Source organism: Condylura cristata, unplaced genomic scaffold, assembly GCF_000260355.1.
Source record: "Condylura cristata isolate star-nosed mole 26May11 unplaced genomic scaffold, ConCri1.0 scaffold00015, whole genome shotgun sequence".
Lineage (NCBI taxonomy): Eukaryota > Metazoa > Chordata > Mammalia > Eulipotyphla > Talpidae > Condylura > Condylura cristata.
In genome coordinates this window covers 36,371,239-36,389,802 of record NW_004567116.1, presented here as the reverse complement: position 1 = coordinate 36,389,802, position 18,564 = coordinate 36,371,239, and the positions used below count along the sequence as shown (strand labels likewise).

The 18,564-nt window shown below is 36.9% G+C and overlaps 2 protein-coding genes across 2 annotated transcripts; one reads left to right on the top strand and one right to left on the bottom strand.

The window, feature by feature from the left end:
- Positions 1–3,218: 3,218 nt before the first annotated feature.
- On the bottom strand, positions 3,219–4,181 carry LOC101625559 (olfactory receptor 52E4-like). The gene has a single exon (XM_004683663.1). The coding sequence runs from the start codon at positions 4,179–4,181 to the stop codon at positions 3,219–3,221; it is 963 nt and encodes a 320-aa protein (XP_004683720.1).
- A 10,090-nt stretch (positions 4,182–14,271) lies between these two features.
- Positions 14,272–15,222, top strand: LOC101625332 (olfactory receptor 52A1-like). The gene has a single exon (XM_004683662.1). It carries the CDS (start codon positions 14,272–14,274, stop codon positions 15,220–15,222), a length of 951 nt encoding a protein of 316 aa, XP_004683719.1.
- The last annotated feature ends 3,342 nt before the right edge of the window (positions 15,223–18,564 follow it).

The following is an 18,564-nucleotide window of genomic DNA, read 5'->3' as shown; positions in this document are numbered from 1 at the left end:
TTAAATTCAACATTGGCATCCAGGTATCAGCTTACCAGAAAGTGTGCCTTGGTATGTGTACACAATTATTTTGGGTTGGTAGTCTAACAACACTAAATTTTAAATTAATAAATCATTATTTTAGTTCAAATATAGTATAGATAATAATATATAATATGAAACATCCTTTTAGTCTGGATAGAACTAAACATAATAATAAAAAATAGCTTTGACCAGTATAGTTCAGGACTCAATAACAGGGCTAGGTTATTAAATGTTCTGAATAATGTATACATCACAGATTTAATACTGAGTTAATCACCTTCTTATATATTACTTTTTTCAAGACAAGAAGTCGAATCATCTTTCAAATAACCATAACCACTGGGTCTTCACTACTTCAGAGTAGAACCTCCAAGCTAATCTTTACCAGTCCCTTCTCAGGGAACTATTGAATTCCCCCTTCCCACATCAATCATAACCCTCCTGCTTATATCTAGGTTATCCTACCTCAATGATGAGTTGGTCTAATTGTTTACCCTGAAACTCAGCTTAATATTGGCTATCGCTATATCAGGTATTATTAGACTTTTTATCCTGGGGGACCAGAAGCCTGCAAGGAATATCCTGTATATGGCCTCTCATGAGAATGCTGTTTGTTAACAATTTCACTAATGTCTTCCAGTCTCTCCAGACATATTTGGATTCTTGGAGGGAATCAACCTTGTGGCATACAACCACCTGAGCTCTGAGCTTAATAAACAATCTCCAGGCTCCAAGCTTCTTAAAATATTTGATTTGTTTTATCTCTTGAGCTTAAGCATGTGTAGTTACTATCAATTTATGCTTTCTTATAACACATGCGATGAGAACAAGGAGTAGACCATGTTATGTAACCATATTCATAAATTAATCAGGGTGACATTAATATTCCAACATGCCTCCAAAGTGTTCTTAAGTAAAATACCTACACACAATTCATTCTGATAAAAAATGAAAGCTCCTGAACATTACTCCCTGAACTTGTTTAAGTATCATTTCTTGTGCAAGAATATCACTCTTTGTGTTTTAGTTGAAATGTCATATAAAGTTTGGATGTGTTTCCTTACAGATATGTCCATCCTCACTCTCCTTTCTTGCCATATATTTCAGGAGAGACAGACTTGACAGGCTGTTTTCTCGGGATGATACATTACCTGAATTTATGCTGGGTTTGTTTGGTAGGATTACTGGCAGGAATATATTAGAGAGTGGAAAAGGAGACAGAATATTTCTGTTTCTTGCTCTTTTCAACTACATTTACTGCATAGATCCAGATTGTGCCAGAATTGACTTCCATGGTCTCCACTTCCTCTTACAGATCCATCTTCCTGAGATAAGATTAACTACTGGTGCCTTTCTGTGTTTTGCAGACTTATAGTTGGTGTAATTTTCTGCATTTTATCATTTCTGGGAGTTTTCACTATCAAACATTTGTCTTCTTAGAAGCTGTATAATTTGTGTAAATGAATAGTAATGATTTTCTGTACTAAGTGTTTCCTTTTTCCCTGTTAGATTCTGACTATTATAGATGCCTGCCACCCTAATATAAGGACTAGTGACTTTGGTAATTGGTTGATTTGAAAAAAACAACAGATTGATAATTGTCCTCTTTCTTTTTCAGTTAGAAAAGGGACAATAAGAAGCTACCAGCAAATTCAATATATAAAGGCAATATGTGAAATACCCACAGCTAATGTGTACTTGATGAAATGGGCAATGTCATATAAATATCTGACTATAGAAGGAAAGTTTTATAATCAGAGGTAGGGTAAGAATACTCAGTTTCATCACTTATATTAAACCTAGTAGTAGAAGCCTGAGCTAGTACTATAAGCAATTAGACAAGCCAAAAAAATAACAGGTGTCCAAATTGGGAAAGAGCATGTAAAATCACTTGTTTACAGCTGGCTTAGTTTTATATATTTATTTTTTAAGGATTTATTTATTTATGAATACAAGAATTGGGGTATAGGCCAGAGGAATAGGTGTGGGGGCTTGGAGAATTCATTAGAGACAGAGTGGGAAACAGAACAAGTAGATCCACAGAAATACACTGGTGAGAGGAGTAGTGTGTGAGGCAGGAAAGGTCTGCCTTGCTATGTGGATCAGCTTCTTGGCTGGGGTTGAACTCATGCTGCAGTGCCTGTGGATAGCTTCATAGTGCTGTGCTCTAACGCCTTATGCCACCAGAGAGGGCCCAGTTGACATAGTTTTATAAATAAAAAGTATAAAGAGTTGACACACACACACACTCCAGAACCAATAAGCAAGTTCAGCAAAATTACAGAATACAAACCAACACAGAAAAATCAGTTGCATTTCTAGAAGTTAACATTGAGAAAATTTAAAAATTAAATTATTAATTATGAACTGAGTATTGATAAATTGAGAGATATTTCTTTGTGTGTTTGAGTACGAGTGTGATTTATTAGGGTTAATCAATGGGGGAGGTGAAAAACTTAAGAGCATATACTAAAAAAAAAAAAAAAATGTAGTTACCTAGTCAGTAAGACAGAGTCACTGTATGAGATGACCTGGTAATGTGATAATATTTCTATTAAATATGAAAGTGATTTATGACTTCAGTATTAAATTATTGGATATTGGGTTATTTTATAGAATATTCTCCATCTCTATCACAATTTCTCTAGAAAATTGAGCAGTCACAGCACAAAAATTAGAGTTTTGATATTTTTCGTATTATTTCTTTGTTTTTTGGGACATTCATTTCTTGGTATTAATTTTAAGTGTTTGTGTGCAATTAATTTCACTGATTATTCTGAATAGACAGTAATACTTTGATTTGATTTCATTAGAGAGTAGGTAACACAAATCACCTATTCTAGAAAAATCACATTCACATTAACAATTGTTTCAAATTGTCAGGTATATGCCATGCATCATTTAGTTCTCTAGAGAAATATTTTGTCTATACTGGTAAATTAACCTTTCACATATATCTTCACTCTCAATTTGTCACTGTCCTCCAAAAACAGGTAGGTAGAGGAGATTAGCGATCTAATTTTTAATAAATAAAAAGCCAAAATAATATGTTGAATTAGGATTTTTGTAACTCACAGGCATACGATAAATAAATGAACTTTCAGGTGGTTATTGTGATTCCACTTAAGGTAGTTAAATCAATTATTTTCCTTAAATTATCTCTGCTATTTCCACTTATTCTTGAATGATTTATTTTAGTGATTCAACTTAAATAAAGCCACTTTGACCATTAGTGTTCTAAGAACATATTCCCGTATTTTCTTGGTTCTTACTCCATACACAATGGGATTGAGGAAAGGGGGCACCAATAGGTACATATTTGCAATAAAGATGTGGATATGTGCAGGTATATTTTTCCCAAAACGGTGAGTGAAAATGGAAAAGCCAGCTGTGGAGTAGAAGACAAGAATAACACAAACATGAGATCCACATGTGCCTAAAGCCTTAAAACTAGCCTCCCGGGATGGCAGGCGGAATACTGAACGGAGAATGAAGGCATAGGACACAGCAATGAGAATGGCATCACACGAGCCAATGATGGAGGCCATACTGAGACTGTAGCGCTTGGTGGTTCCTATGTCCTTACATGCTAGCTTCACTACAGCCATGAACTCACAGTAGGTGTGGGCAATCATGCGTGATCTGCAATAGGGCTGCTGTTTGAGTAGGATGGGATGTGGAGTAAAGAAGGCCACACCCCGGATCACCACTAAAATACCCATTATGCAGATGCGAGTGTTATTGAGAATGACGGTGTGGCGCAGTGGGTAGCAAATGGCCACATAACGGTCAATGGCCATGGCCAGGAAAAAACCTGATTCCAAAGCAGTGAAGCTGTGAATGAAGAACATCTGGGTCAGGCAGGCATCAAAGGTGATGTTGCGTGCTCCAAACCAGAAGAGACAGAGCATGCGGGGCAGCGTGGATGTAGAGAGGACCAGGTCCGTGAGGGACAGCATGCACAGAAACAGGAACATAGGCTTGTGGAGGCTGCGCTCTGCTCTCACCACTGCTAGGATAGTCACGTTTCCAACAACAGCCACCACATACATGGAGCAGAAGGGAATCCCAATCCAGACATGCAGGTGCTCCAGTCCTGGGATTCCCACCAACAGGAAGGTAACAGGAGAGGGATGAGAAGTATTGAGAGGATGCATGATGGTTTATTTTTTGCTTTGTATTGGTACATCTGAAGTTGCTATGCCAGGATTACAACCAGATTCTGAAAAATATGGAAATTTTGATCAGGAGGATTGTTAATGATGCATTATTAAGAAATGACTGAAATTCATAATCTGGGAATTTTAATTCACTGAAATCAGACTCATAACTTTAGTAATGATGTACAAGTTATTTCAGGAAACTTTGTAAATTATTTTGTCCCTTAATCCCAGTAACAGATTCCTATGTATTCACACTTGTCACTTGTCCTTTATTCAATAAGTATTTTCTGAATAGTTATGAAGCTTCTCCTTTGGGTTCTCATTCAGCATTTCTCTGGTGTCAGTAAGTTTTCCATAAGTGAAAGTGATCAAGCTGAACAAAGGCTTGTGAAAATACCACTGCTTATTGAAAGGATCATTACCTTAGGTAGAAGATTCTCTAACCCATGTTGCCAGTCACTAGGGAAATAGAAATAAATGTTCTCTGTCCACCCCTGTCTGCCTGATATTGAAGTTTTTGGTACAGCTTTTGAAGTAGGGTTATTGTCAGCATTTTATTTGCCACTCTGTATATGTGACTGATCTGAGATAGTATTGTAATATTGCTTTTTTACTATTATTTATGTTTTTATTTCCAAACATTTTAAATAGCATACATTATGTTCTTGTGAAGCATGAAATACATATCAATGCTAATGTATTTCTTAACATTAACCACACTCATGATCTTCATCTCTGTTCACATTGACATCATTTCACTTAACATGTATCCTCATTGTGCTCCTTTGGTTATCTAGACCCAGATTGTAAAACATGAGAAGCAGTTTATTTATTGGATGGCAAGTAGGCATAATGTCAGAATGTCAGTTACTGAATAAAACATATGTCATATTACTACCTATAGTTTAATGAACAGTCAAATCTCCATGGCAGAGAAGACTTGGGATGAAATAGTTGAGCATGAGATAGAGTTTGGAAGGTTTAAAGAAGAAAAGAACCCTTAAATCACTTAAAAATTTTCAACGAAACCAAACCTTTGTTTTCTACTTTTCCTGTTCTCCTCAAAAGTAGTAGTTGGCATTTGTGTATTGGTGCCATCAGTTCTTAAGGAAAATGTGTCTTTCTTTTGTCTCATATTCTTATAATTGGGGTCTTGTTGCAATGGGTTAAAGAGCAGCACTATTAAACTAGCCCACAGCTGCTTCAGCATGAATTTGATGAGCTTGATCCCTGGTAAGGAGGTGACCCACATGGCTGACATACCTCTCGTGACCTGCCCACTGCTCCTCTCAGCAATGTGCTTTGTCAGTCTGCCTGTTCTGCTCTCTACTCTGCTGTCTCCGGTGAATCCTATCATGGCCCCTGAACCACAAGCCTGTACCCCAGTTTTGTGTGCATAAACAAATAAATATTTTAAAAAAATCCAAGTTCTTATAAATGTCATAAGTACTAATAAGAACTTACACAGAATTACTTTTATTTCTGCTTTCCAGAATCATGCTAATACATCTTCCATTCTTTATATATTTTTAGTTGAGGAAATATTTCCTAGGTGTTTATAAGGCCCTGGTAATAATAATAATAATAATAATAACAATAATAAAACTGGAAGATACATAGATAATTTTTTCATAATTTGAATTTAAAACATAATTATATTTTAATTTAAAAATGTAATTTAAATTGTGGAAAAATTTTGCCCAATGAAAGAAAAGATGAGTTATACAGAAATGACAGCAAGGGATCAAATTAAGTTTAGTGAATCAAGGAAAGCTTTCTTGAGCAAAAGGCACTAACAGTGAAATGTAAATATGTGACTCTGATTCATGGACTTAAGTATTGACAGATGGATAAATGATATAGCTTAATGATAAGTGACAGGTAGGTAGATACTGATAGATTAATACGTCTCTCTGCAAACACACACACACACACACAGATAAATGAGAGGAGCAGAAACTAAGTTCCACCAGGAGGGACAATCATTATTTAACAAATTAAAATCTAGTGTCCTTGGGACCTCAAGAATACAGAGTGACTAAAGTGAGATGAGATTCTCTGGGCAAACACTGGTCCCCACACATTCATGTATAATAAAATATAAATAAAAGGAAGTCTTTTACACTCACCTCTCTTAGATCCTCTAGAGCAGTGCAGTGGCTACCATCAATTGGTCCTTATATGTTAGAGGCATAAGTGTAATACAGAGCATTGCAAGAGCAGATTTGGAAAGTACACATACCTCCCCACCTATACACATGTTTCTAAACACTTTTGTGCACAAACACATACAACGTAATCTCTGTGATATCATCTTTCTGAAGATAGCCAACCTGTAGTTCGCAATGATCACGAGGTATCGATATTTTTCTTCTGTCAATAAATCACACAGTATAAAATGTAGTCAAAATAAGAGATAATCCTCACTTCTATGATAAACTTAAAAAAGATCTTTGTTTCCTAGATTGAACTTTTTCTTCATTTCCTCCTTAGAGAATGAGAGGTGTGTATTCAAATGATTCTATCTCCTCCCTTTAGTCCAGGTCATTTGGAAAGAGATGGTACTTAAGGGAGTCCAATGTCTTTTAAAATTTTCTTTGCATTGCTCATATCATTTTTCTCTGTCCTTTGATTTAATAACTACCTAAGTTAGTTCAGTCAGAGACAAGAAACAACCTAAATGTGTAGCTTCTATATGAAGCAGTTTCAACGTAGTAATCTCAGAGGATAAATAGGAATAACATCATGTACAAGCAAGTCCTTGTGGGCCTAGGATCATTGGGAGAAGAGGTTGGGGAGGGGGGGTTCTTTGTGTTGTTGGTAAAGATTAATAATCTTCCTAATTTCAGGGATAGTAATTTTCTGTGTATTCCCTAAGGTTTGTAGCTACAGATGTAGCAATCTCCTCAGTATGCTGATATAATCCACCAACCACATAATGCCATTGGTTCTGTTGGGAGTTGAAATGACACAGGATACATTCCTTATTACTTTAATAAATCAACTTCATTCCTATATCACCTTGTGGCATAAACCTTTCAGTTCAGAAAGCAGTAGGATAATATATTCAAAATATTGTGGAAAAAAATCAAGAATTCCTTGTCTGACAAAACTGCCCCTCCAAAAATTAGGGAAAATGAGATATTCTAATGTAAACAAAATTTAAAGGAGTTGTTATCCCAACACTTGCCCTTTAGCATTATTCATTACTTAAAGCACAAAATACAAGCTACTTCAAATGTTTTATAGACTTTATACTCAGGCGTCTACTTAATTTAATCTTTCATCATTAATCTTAAACTTTTTTGTTTAGTAACCTTGACATTATTTTCCAGTTGTTCTACAACCAGTTGGTTATATGGCCAGTTGCTTTATCTGAAGCATATATTATCTTCTCATTCTCCACCTGGTTGGCTCCTTCTGATTCAATCTCCAAGTATTCATATAGAAGCCATCTTTTTGGAATCTGTCCCCAATACTTAATTTACCATGTCACCTTCAAATACTTCCAACAGAATTTTTGTTAAAAAAATGGTTAGGTTGTAATATTTTCCTATATAATCACCAATAAAGTTTAGTACTCTATCACTGTGTATAAAATTACACATGCTTAATATAATCAATACATTAAAACTACTTAAAGAAGTAATAATAAACACATCAAATACAAAATACCAAAAAAGGAATGCAACTAGTGACCGTACTGTAGATCTGTGAGCTGGCCCAGTTTGCAGGAGACCTGAGTTGACCTATTCAGACAAGGACACAGGTACTCCAAGACAGCTCATTCATGACTGCTCGTGAAGAATCAGTGTGTTACCCAAGACTCACGGCGACTGAAGCCTCAGTGTCCTGCTGGTACCAAGACAGCTTGGCTAGATCCTGAGCCTGGTCATTTCAACTTCTGTCTGATAGTGGGCCAAATGAGGGGCACCCTATGTCTGAACCTGCTTACTCTAAGTAGGTTCTTCCCTCTGATGCTTAAAGATAAAGTATGCTCTTAGGGCATAATGTATTCAGTAGGAAAGAACTTTAATATAATTAGTGAGCAATAGAGAGAAAAGAAAGAATATATTTAAAATAGTTTCCAGTTAAAAACCCAAAGTTTGGCCCTCCCTGGTGGCACAGAAGGTTAAAGCACAGCACTGAAAAGCTAAAGCCACTTCAGCATGAATTCAAGGGTGTGTCACAAAAGCCACGGCCCCACTCTTTCCTATTCCAGTAACTGTGAAACAGCTATGCCCATTCCAGAATAAAGTGACCCAAACACTATCAGTTTAGACACTTACTGCATACTGGACACCAAGACTTGTAAAACTTCTGTTCTATTTAACCAACAGGAGGACACTGGTCCTGTTAAACAGAACTGGTCAGAACTCATTCAGAAACCCATCTACGAGCACCTGCCCCTCAAACTAAGCAAGTATTTCTATCAGCAGCTAAGATCCACTTGATTCTCCTAAGAGCCTGTCTGCCCTCACTCTTAAGTGTGGACTGTCACCTATAATATAACTTCATTTCTATTCACATATACTGACTTCCTCATGAAAATTTGCTTGCACAGAAGTCAAGAAACTTTAGGGACCCTTGGTACCCGTGGGTCCCATCAGCTCCCTTCAGGAGTCAGGAGGAGTGACTGAGTAGGGCAGGTCCCTGTGGCAGGGTGGAAGGGAGGCAGCTTTATGGTTTGTGTTGGGTTGGACTATGCCCTGGCACGGGAATGATGACTACATTCCACCTGCACATGCGGGTTCTCTGTCTTTCCCCCTGCAAGAAACTGGAGGGCAATTATTAAGATTTAATAATTTTGAAAATTCTTTTATTATTGAGGTAATGTTGGTTTATAACACGGGTTATGTTTTAGAGGTATAGGATTTCTCTTTAGGTACTGTAACCAGATTGTTACAGGACAACTCCAAAGGGAAATAGATGGCCTGGGTTGGAGTCCCTACTCATGTGCTTAAACAATCAAAACAACTCAGAACAAGATCCAAGGGCAGGCACACATAGAAAGGTTAATAAAAAGTTTTATTTACAAACAAAAATAAAAAGGGGCAAACAGACAGAGAAAGAAAGAGAGGTATTAATTGGTCTAAAAAGTAATAGGATTAGTGTTCATAGGGAGAAAGGAGGCCTTTTTGTTTCCCCGAAAAATCATCCAAAGTTACCCATTCTCTAATGGGTAAATATCTAGCCAAACCGGGTTACCCCAAAGTAGGACCACCAACTCCCAAAATTTCACCACAAATCTAAGGCATCTTGTTGTGGGGAACTGCAGTGGAAAAAGGGTGAAAAGGGGCCAAGTAAGTCTGGGACAAAAGGAGCAAAATCAGAGCACAAATTAAGTTAAGAGCTATCATTGTCCTCCTTCCCATGGGTCTCTAACTATGGCTCCTCTAAGAGTTCTTGAGTCTACATGCTTTCCTGCACTTGTGGTCTCCAAGTCTCCTTAGCAGTACTAGGATGTAAGTCAAAGATGGAAAGTAAGAGGGGCTGCCTGCCTTCCATGTGACACAAGCTCATCTGGCTTCTCAGCCAACAATGCCTCCGCTCCCCCATAGTTCCCAGTTGCTCTCCCACTACTAGGTATCCACAGTTTTGGTTTCCTGAAACAGGGGTGAGTCTTCTCATAAAAGTGGATTGCTAGTTCATATGGTAGTCTATTTTTAATTTTTTGAGGGAACTCATACTGTTTTTCACAATAACAGTTTACAGTCCACAAAGAGTGCATAAGTGTTCCATTTCCCTCACATTCTAGACAGTCTAACCAGCACTTGTTACCACTTGACTTTTTTGAAAATATTAATTCTTTTAAGATTTATCATTTATTTATGCATACAGAACTGGGGTATAGGCCAGAGGTGTGGGGGCGATGAGAAGATTCACCAGAGACAGAGTTGGGGGCAGAACAGGGACACTGATGAAGTGCACTGCTGAAGGGAGTAGGGGGCAGGTCAGGAGAGGTCTGCTGTGCCATGTGGGTCCCCTCCTGGGCTGGGTATTGAACTCACATTGAAGCGGCTGCAGCTTGCTTGCAGTGCTGCTCTTTAACCCATTGTACCACCAGGGATGGCCTGAAAATAGATTCTAACAAGTATTTTTGCATTTCCCAGTGATTAGTGGTATTAAGTATCTTTTCATAAATCTGTGTACTTTTATAAGTCTTCATTGGAAAACGTCTTTTCAAGTTTTACTTGTTTAAAAATTTTTTTCTTTCGTTCTTGAGTTGTGTGTGTTCTTTGTTTATTTTAATTGTATTATTATTTATTGTGATGTTGGGCTACAATGCTATATATAATTCAGAGGTATAGTTTAGATAAATGTTACCATGCCAGCCATCTAGGCACCCATCAACTTCCACCATCATCCAGATTACACCCTCCACAATTTTACTTATGTTTTATGAAACAACAAAATATTGACAGATCAGTAGACATTCTCGTAGCAATGAGTTTCATCTAATAGTGTACCAATGCAAGTCTGCCATAGAACATAAAGAAAACTAAATTGCTAATTTCCATCTTTTCATTCTACAAATGCTCCTTTTCTCAAATTTTCTTCCTCACACTCCTAGTGATCTCAGATTTGCCATGTTCTGAAAGTGACCCATAATTAGTAGTTTTTTGATTATTATTTTTTGGAAATACTTTCTCAAGAGATAACTCAATACTTTGGCTGTGTTTCCACATGATAGGAGGGATACCTTTCTAATGCAAAACAGCTGAATTTCAGAAGTTTCCTGATCTCTCTAGGGCCAGGTCTGAAAATTGCCCTGGGACCTCAAGGAGTAATAGAATCACAGACCAAAGAAAGCAATAGCTAAGAGAGATGATGAAAGACTCTACTATTAATACCTATCCAAGTTCAAAGCATGGCAGAAAAGAGTGGCTCTGTTCACTGAGCTTACATTCTGGATAATTATCTGTTTTTCCAGGTGAGTTTCTTCCTCCTGAACTAGGGCCTGAGTTCAGCTAGGTGTTGCTAATTATAGCAAATTTTAAAAGGAAGTGGGAAGGACAGTTAATCAGTGTATCTCAGTAAAAGAGCTTCTCTGGTATGTCACCTTTTATTTTCCCTACTCACATTTTATTTTTATCACTGAGGGATGGGTTAGATTCATTTCACTTGGAGGTTAAAGAGATGTAGAAATAATTTTAATTATATGTGGAGAAATCTCTACTGACACATCTTTGTTAATTAGTGGCTGGATCAGATGAAAATCATGATTTCAGGTTCTTCTTTTGATGTTTACTAGCAAATTAACTCTAACATTGCCTGGTTTATTACAACTAAGAAGAGAATATGTGGTTTGCAAAGTTGTGTGTGTTGGAGAGGGTGGGGGTGGGGGTAGTCTGGGAAGATGTGGAGGGAAAGAAGGTCTAATATTGGAGCATCTTATGGGTGGCATAGTTTTGGTATCTATGTTGTCACAGTAACTATAAATCATACCCTACCCGTTGAAATATGCTCCCGAGGGGAGCAGCTGATGAGACAGGAGAGGTCTGCTGTACCATGGGGGTTACCTCTGGGCTTGCGGTGGGAATGGAGTTTGAATTCTTACTGCAGTGGTTGCCAATTGCTTGATAGTGCTGAGGCTTTAAGCCCTGAATCACCAGGGAGGTCCCTAGTGAATATAAATTTTTTTAGCTGGAATTTTCTTTATTTAGCTTGTTTGTATGGAAACTATATGGTAAATATTTCTTATACAAACAAACATTCTCATAGTAACAACTTGAACAACTATGAAGTGTCTTATATGTTCTACCACTTATTTAGTTAATTCCCTACTGTGGGACAGTTAGGTGGCTTCCAATTATATATATATAAAATAGTTTATTTTTACAAAATTTTGTGCATTTTTCCATCTCAGTTGCAATCCCCTTGGGCTTCCCATCACCAAATCACCCATGTACCATCACCATAGTCCAGTGCATTTCCCTCCCCCCACTGTTTTTGATCCCATTCCCCACTCCACCCCCACAAAATGTCTCTGGTATATAGCTTTTCATCATTATCATTATTTTCTCACCTGTTCCATTATGTTCTTGCTATGAGAGAAACCATCTGGTATTTTTCCTTTTCTTTCTGGCTTATTTCGCTAAGCATGATCTTTTCCAGTTCCCTCCATGTTGCTGCAAAAGACATGTGCTTCTTTTTATTGGTTGCTGAGTAATATTCCATTGTGTATATGTACCACATCTTTTTAATCCAGTCATCCATTTTTGGGTGTTTGGGCCGTTTCATTGTCTTTCCAATTGTGAATAAAGCAGCAATAAATATGGGGGTGCAGGTATCTTTTTGAATCAGTGTTTTTGTGTCTTTTGGGTAGATACCTAGGAGTGGGATCGTTGAGTCATAGGGAAGCTCCATGTTTAGCAGTTTGAGGAACCTCCACACAGTTTCCCATAGTGGTTGTACTAGTTTGCATTCCCACCAGCAGTGCAGAGGAGTTCCTTTTTCTCCACATCCTCCGCAACATTTGTTGTTGCTAGTTGTTTGGAGATGTGCCATTCTCACTGGGGTGAGGTGGTAATTTCATTGTGGTTTTAATTAGCATCTCCCTTATTACAAGTGATGTTGAACATTTTTCATATGCTTGTTGGCCATCTGCATTTCCTCTTTGGTGAAGTGTCTTTTGTTCTCTTCTGCCCATTTTTTGATGAGGTTGTTTATTTTTGTTGAGTTTCATCAGTTCTCCGCATATTTTGATCAATCCTTTATCACTAGTTTTGTGTGAGAATTTTTTTTTCCCACTCAGTGGGATGCCTGTTTGTTTTTTGCAATGTCTCTTTTGCTATACAGAAGCTCTTTAACTTGACGTAGTCTCATTTATTTATCCTTGCCTTCACTATTGTTGCATTGGGTTCTCTATAGATGTTGCTGAAGTGTATGTCATATAGTGTTTGACCCATCTTTGCTTCCAGGTATTTTATGGTTTCCGTTCTTATGTCTAGATCTTTAATCCCCTAGTGAATATAATTTTAAAGAAAGAAAGTAATAAAAATACCAGAAGTATGACTATGAAGTAAAGAAATACATTTTAAAAAAGAGCAAATTGTTATCTTTGCCAACTGATACAGTAGAATGAAAGAAAACAGATACAGTAGAATGAAAGAAAACATCTACATTAAGTTGAGCTTATTATAAACAGTGGAATAGTTCACAGTCAATGTTGCCCTGTTGCAACTGAAACACATTAATATCATTAAAACATTTAAGCTATGGAAGTTAAATAGTAGGTCAGTTTTTGTTTAATACTTTCCTATGTTAAGGTATTGTGTCTTTATACTCATTGACTTTCTATTTTCTCAATTCTGTCTCCTCTAAGATCTGTGGTACTTAAATTTCTTCCTACCCTCTTCTACTTATACATCTATATTGAGAGTTTTTGCTAAGGGTTATCTCAGTGAGTGGAATATGCTTTATAGCTGCTAATAAAGAATATCTCTTCTACATCACTTCTAAGTATCTGTAAAACAGTCAGCTCATAAACAAGTCAACCAGTATTGTCAGAAAGAACAAACATCCTCACAACTTCATTTGAGAATCAGTTCCTAAGATTGTGGGGAGGCATTTTGTTCCCTAAACCAGAGAAAATGAGAAGACTGAAAAAGATCACACTATCTGAAAATCTGATCTTTAAACAAACTAATAAGTTACAGGCTTGAGGATCTAGACTTTAATTTCATGTGTCACAAAGAAATTTCATCTAACCCGAAATGTTGTTGGAGTTTGAAGTTGGATACAGACAAATGTACAGTGATATCCTCTGTAACATCATTTCTGAACACTCTAAGGATTAGCAAGATCAATAAACATAGATCATAATTTCCAATTCTACAATTCCTAGGTGATAAACACTGGATCATTTTCCTTATCCAAAAACACCTGCAGTGGCTTTGGGGAAAGATATCCAAGGTTTCATTCTGATACTTATTTAAATTGATTCCAAAAGATTCAAAGATACTTGACCATATTTTCCATCAAGGATTTTTATGCTCAAGAATTCACTTCTTCCATCCTATTTTTTTCTCTCAAGAGGTATGTATCAGAATCAGAGGTGAGGAAGAGATTTACCAGCCTGATGGGATCCACCAACATGTCATATCTGAACCCAAAAACAGTGATCTTAATTGGGATCCCTGGACTAGAGCACGTGCAGTTCTGGATTGGGTTTCCATTCTGTGCTGTCTGTTTGGTGGCACTGATGGGAAATATCTTCTTGCTAATCATCATCCCTACAGAACGCAATCTTCACCAACCCATGTACATCTTCCTGGCTGTACTGGCTGTGACGGACCTTGGTCTCTGTGTAGCCATTGCTCCCAAGATGTTGGCCATCTTCTGGTTTGGTTCCTGTTCCATGGCATTTGATGTTTGCTTAGCACAACTCTTCTTCATTCATGCACTGCAAGGCATGGAATCTGGCATCCTACTAGCAATGGCCTACGATCGCTATGTTGCCATCTGTAATCCTTTACGACACACATCCATCCTCACACCTTTATTTCTAGTTCGGATGATACTTATGGTGGCGATCCGGGCAACAGTGCTTGTTGGGATTTTACCCATTCTACTCAGACGATTGCATCTTTTCCATTCTGTGGTTATTGTTCATTCTTACTGTGAACACATGGCTGTGGTCAAGCTGGTTGCAGAAGATGTCCGTGTTAACAAATCATTTGGACTCTTTGTGGCTTTTGCTATTCTAGGTTTTGACATGATATTTATCTTCATCTCCTACTTTCTAATTTTTCAGGCTGTTTTCCGTCTTCCCCAGAAGGAAGCAAGACTCAAAGCATTCAATACTTGCATTGCCCACATTGTTGTCTTCATGGAGTTTTATATCCTTGCCTTTTTTTCCTTCTTCAGCCATCGCTTTGGTCATGTATCACCTTATGCTCATATCCTCTTGTCTACCATTTATCTGCTAGTACCGCCTGCCCTTAACCCAATTGTCTATGGTGTGAAGACAAAAGAGATCCGTAGGCGAGTTTCTCAAATTTGTGTTTTAAAGCCTGAAACCCAGGAGTGAACCCAAAATAATGCCACACAGGAAATATTACACACACACACACACACACATTTACATGTTTAAGATGGAAGTGTTCTATACAAACTTTCATGAGATTTTTATATTATGATTTTCCTAAAAATTATATCTCCGAAATAAGAGCAATCAAACATGAGCTAAGCATGGGCCAAAAGTTTATGTGTGTGCGTGTGTGTGTGTGTATACATGGCATGTAATAAATTATCATCATTGGTCCACCTCTCTTTTTCTTTCTTCTTTTATCTTTTATTATTGCATCTTTTCTGTTTCTTTTTTTCCTTTCCTCTTTCTTTATAGACTTATTGTGTCTTTCCACATAACTGGAGGCTGCTTATCCTTTGGATACATAACAGTGAGAGATGTATTCTGTGGCTTCAAAAACTCAAGTATATTGTATTTTAGCCTATGGTGAAGCTATACATTAGCAAAACTAATGTATAATTTAGGAAGGATAGAGAAGACCACATATTCAAATTCAGGGCAAACTTTAAGTAACATATTTTACTTAAGATAATGAAATCATATTCATCAGGATTTCAAGTTTTTAAAGCATTTCCACTAGAACTCATGTAGATGTGGGGAAGTATATGCTGGGTATGCAAATTTAAATTCCTTGAGCACCTAGTTATGAAAATCTTGCTTATCTTTGCCTTCATCAGTGATAGAAATATCACTGATATTTGCAGTAGGGAACCATGTATTAATAGCACAGTTATTTGATACATAATTACAATTTTATTAATGAACAGAAATGTTTCCATTATTAGGAAGTGAATGATTAAACTTTCCAGAGTTGCCATTGACTAGCATTGTTGTTTTCCTTTTATAAATTTGTTTTTACCCTGAGATAACACTACCATCTTCCCTCCATCAGGTGTCACCAATATAGTGCACCTACCACCAAATTGCCCATATTCTACCACTATCATTCACTGGCCTCGCCCTGCTTGGAATGGCCGTGAAAAGAGTCTATTGTTAGAGTAATATTCCAACTCACTATGAACAAAATTTTCCCCAAAATCCTATTAGGAAATATTTTGAAAAGTTTTAGTAGGTAATCCATTGAATTAAAAAGTCATCTTATGAGGTTATGAAGGTCCTTCTTTCTCTATATGTTTGTGAAGAAGACAAGACTTAAAGATTAATTGTATCTCCTTTTGTTCCTTTTCCACGTCACAGCTTCTTCTCTAGAGTTTTTCAGTTTGAGAGTATCAGTAACATAACCACTGTCATCATATGAATACCAATAATCTTTTTTAAAAAGGTTTATTTATTGATGCATACAGAACTGGGGCACAGGCCAGAGGTACATGGGGTGAGAGGATTCACCAGAGACAGAGCAAAACATGTAGATTGACTGAAATACACTGCTGAGGGGAGCAGCAGGTGGATCAGGAGAGGTCTGCTGCACCATGGTGGTCACCTCCCTTGCTTGGGATTGAACTTGTGCTACAGTGGCTGTGGATAGCTTTATAGTGCTGCCCTTTAGTTCTCTGAGCTACCAGGGTGAGCCTGTGAACACCAATAACCTTAACTCATTTACTTACTTCATTGACACAGTGGTTTGTCTTCTCCCTTCAATGTTCAACTATAGTAAATACTATTGTATTTATTAGAGATAAACTTTATTTTATAATGGTGTTATTAAACTTTATTCTATAATGGTGTTAGTCTATAAACAGGTGAGTGTAACATAAGCATATCCTATTAAGGGTTCTACCAGAAGCAAGAATTTAATCATATGTAGTATATGTGGGAAACAGTCCAAAAGGGGGTATCTTTGTGGGAATGAGCAATTACAACAATGAAAGGAAGAAAATTGGGCCTTCCCTAATGGTGTAATGAGTTAAAGTGGAACACTACGAAGTTAGTTAGTTGGTCTGAGTTCAAGCCCCGACCCCTGGCCTAGGAGGTGACTCACATGGCACCCCAGATCTCTCCTGTCACACCCAATACTCCCTTCAACAGTCTACTCTGTCAATGTGCCTATTCTGCTCCCTACTCTTTCTCTGGAGAATCCTCTCACTGCCCCTGTACCTCTGGCCTGTACCCCAGTTCTGTAAACACAAAGAAATATACCATTAAAAATAAGAAAAAAAAGGAAGAAATAAAAAAATTTGTACCTGACCTCATTAGGATGATGCTATGTGTTGTCAGAGCTAGGACTGCTTGGATAAAATGTAATTTCTGCTAGGAGTGCTTGGGGAAAAAATATTTAAGAAACATCTCCAAATTTCTTTAATGAGAAGTTAGAAACATGGAGTGTTTATCCAACAATATTCATTCCTGGTTGTAAGATAGTAACTCACCTTCTCGATACTTCTTACATGTTCTTATCAATGCATCATGCTCCCCAAGTTATTGGAAGATCTTCAATAGAGTCATGGGAATCCATTTACATGAACAGGGACTATGTACAGATAACTTATGGAGCAAACTGTGTATACGAACAGACTTTAAAGAAACATAGCTAAACAGAATAAATTATCAGAGACACAAGTGAAAAATAGGTAGGTTAGAGAAACCACATTATTTCAAGTTCTTTCATAATCTCACAAAGAAACAGGGTCAAGGATGCTGTTGGATGAACCATATATGTATTCCAGGGAAAGATACCCAACACCCTATGAAATAAACCTTTTAAGAGAAATAACACATTGGTATCAGGTACCAGTTAGTCTAAACTTTGGAAGAATTCTAAATTAATGTGTATAGAAGAGCTATTTGAAACACCAACTTTCTAGTATATAGAGACTGTAGGTTACCTGGTCCACTAAAAATTGAATTTTGCTGCAGTCTTTCCTACTACAGGTAGTAGAGATTCTTAGTTTCCAGACAGACTACATAGTGCTACAGATAATTTTCATTTTCTTTCTTAAAAGAAAGTTGCATAAACATAACAGTTTAAAATGTATTTCATGTCTTCACCAGAAATACTGAGAATTAATTGGATGTAATTCTTTTCCTAGACTATATAATTTATCTAATAAGAGTATTTTGTAGGATTAGAATTTCATCTATATCACTTTAGTAGAGTTACACAAAGACTAAATCAAAGACATTCGATTTCCAAAGAACAAAAAGTAGCTGTATCCTAGTAAAATATACCACTCTTCAAACAAGAGTGCAATTCTCCTGCCACTATCTGATTTAAATCTAAAGAAAATACAAGATTTCTTCATCTGTTCAACCATTTATAAATGTATGCCTTTTATTTTAACTCAATACCTATATGTTACATGTAGTATGACAGACTATGAAATATGAAAATAATTGTTCTCAACAAATTCTATGAAGTAAAAGTTCTGAGAAAAGATAAAAAAA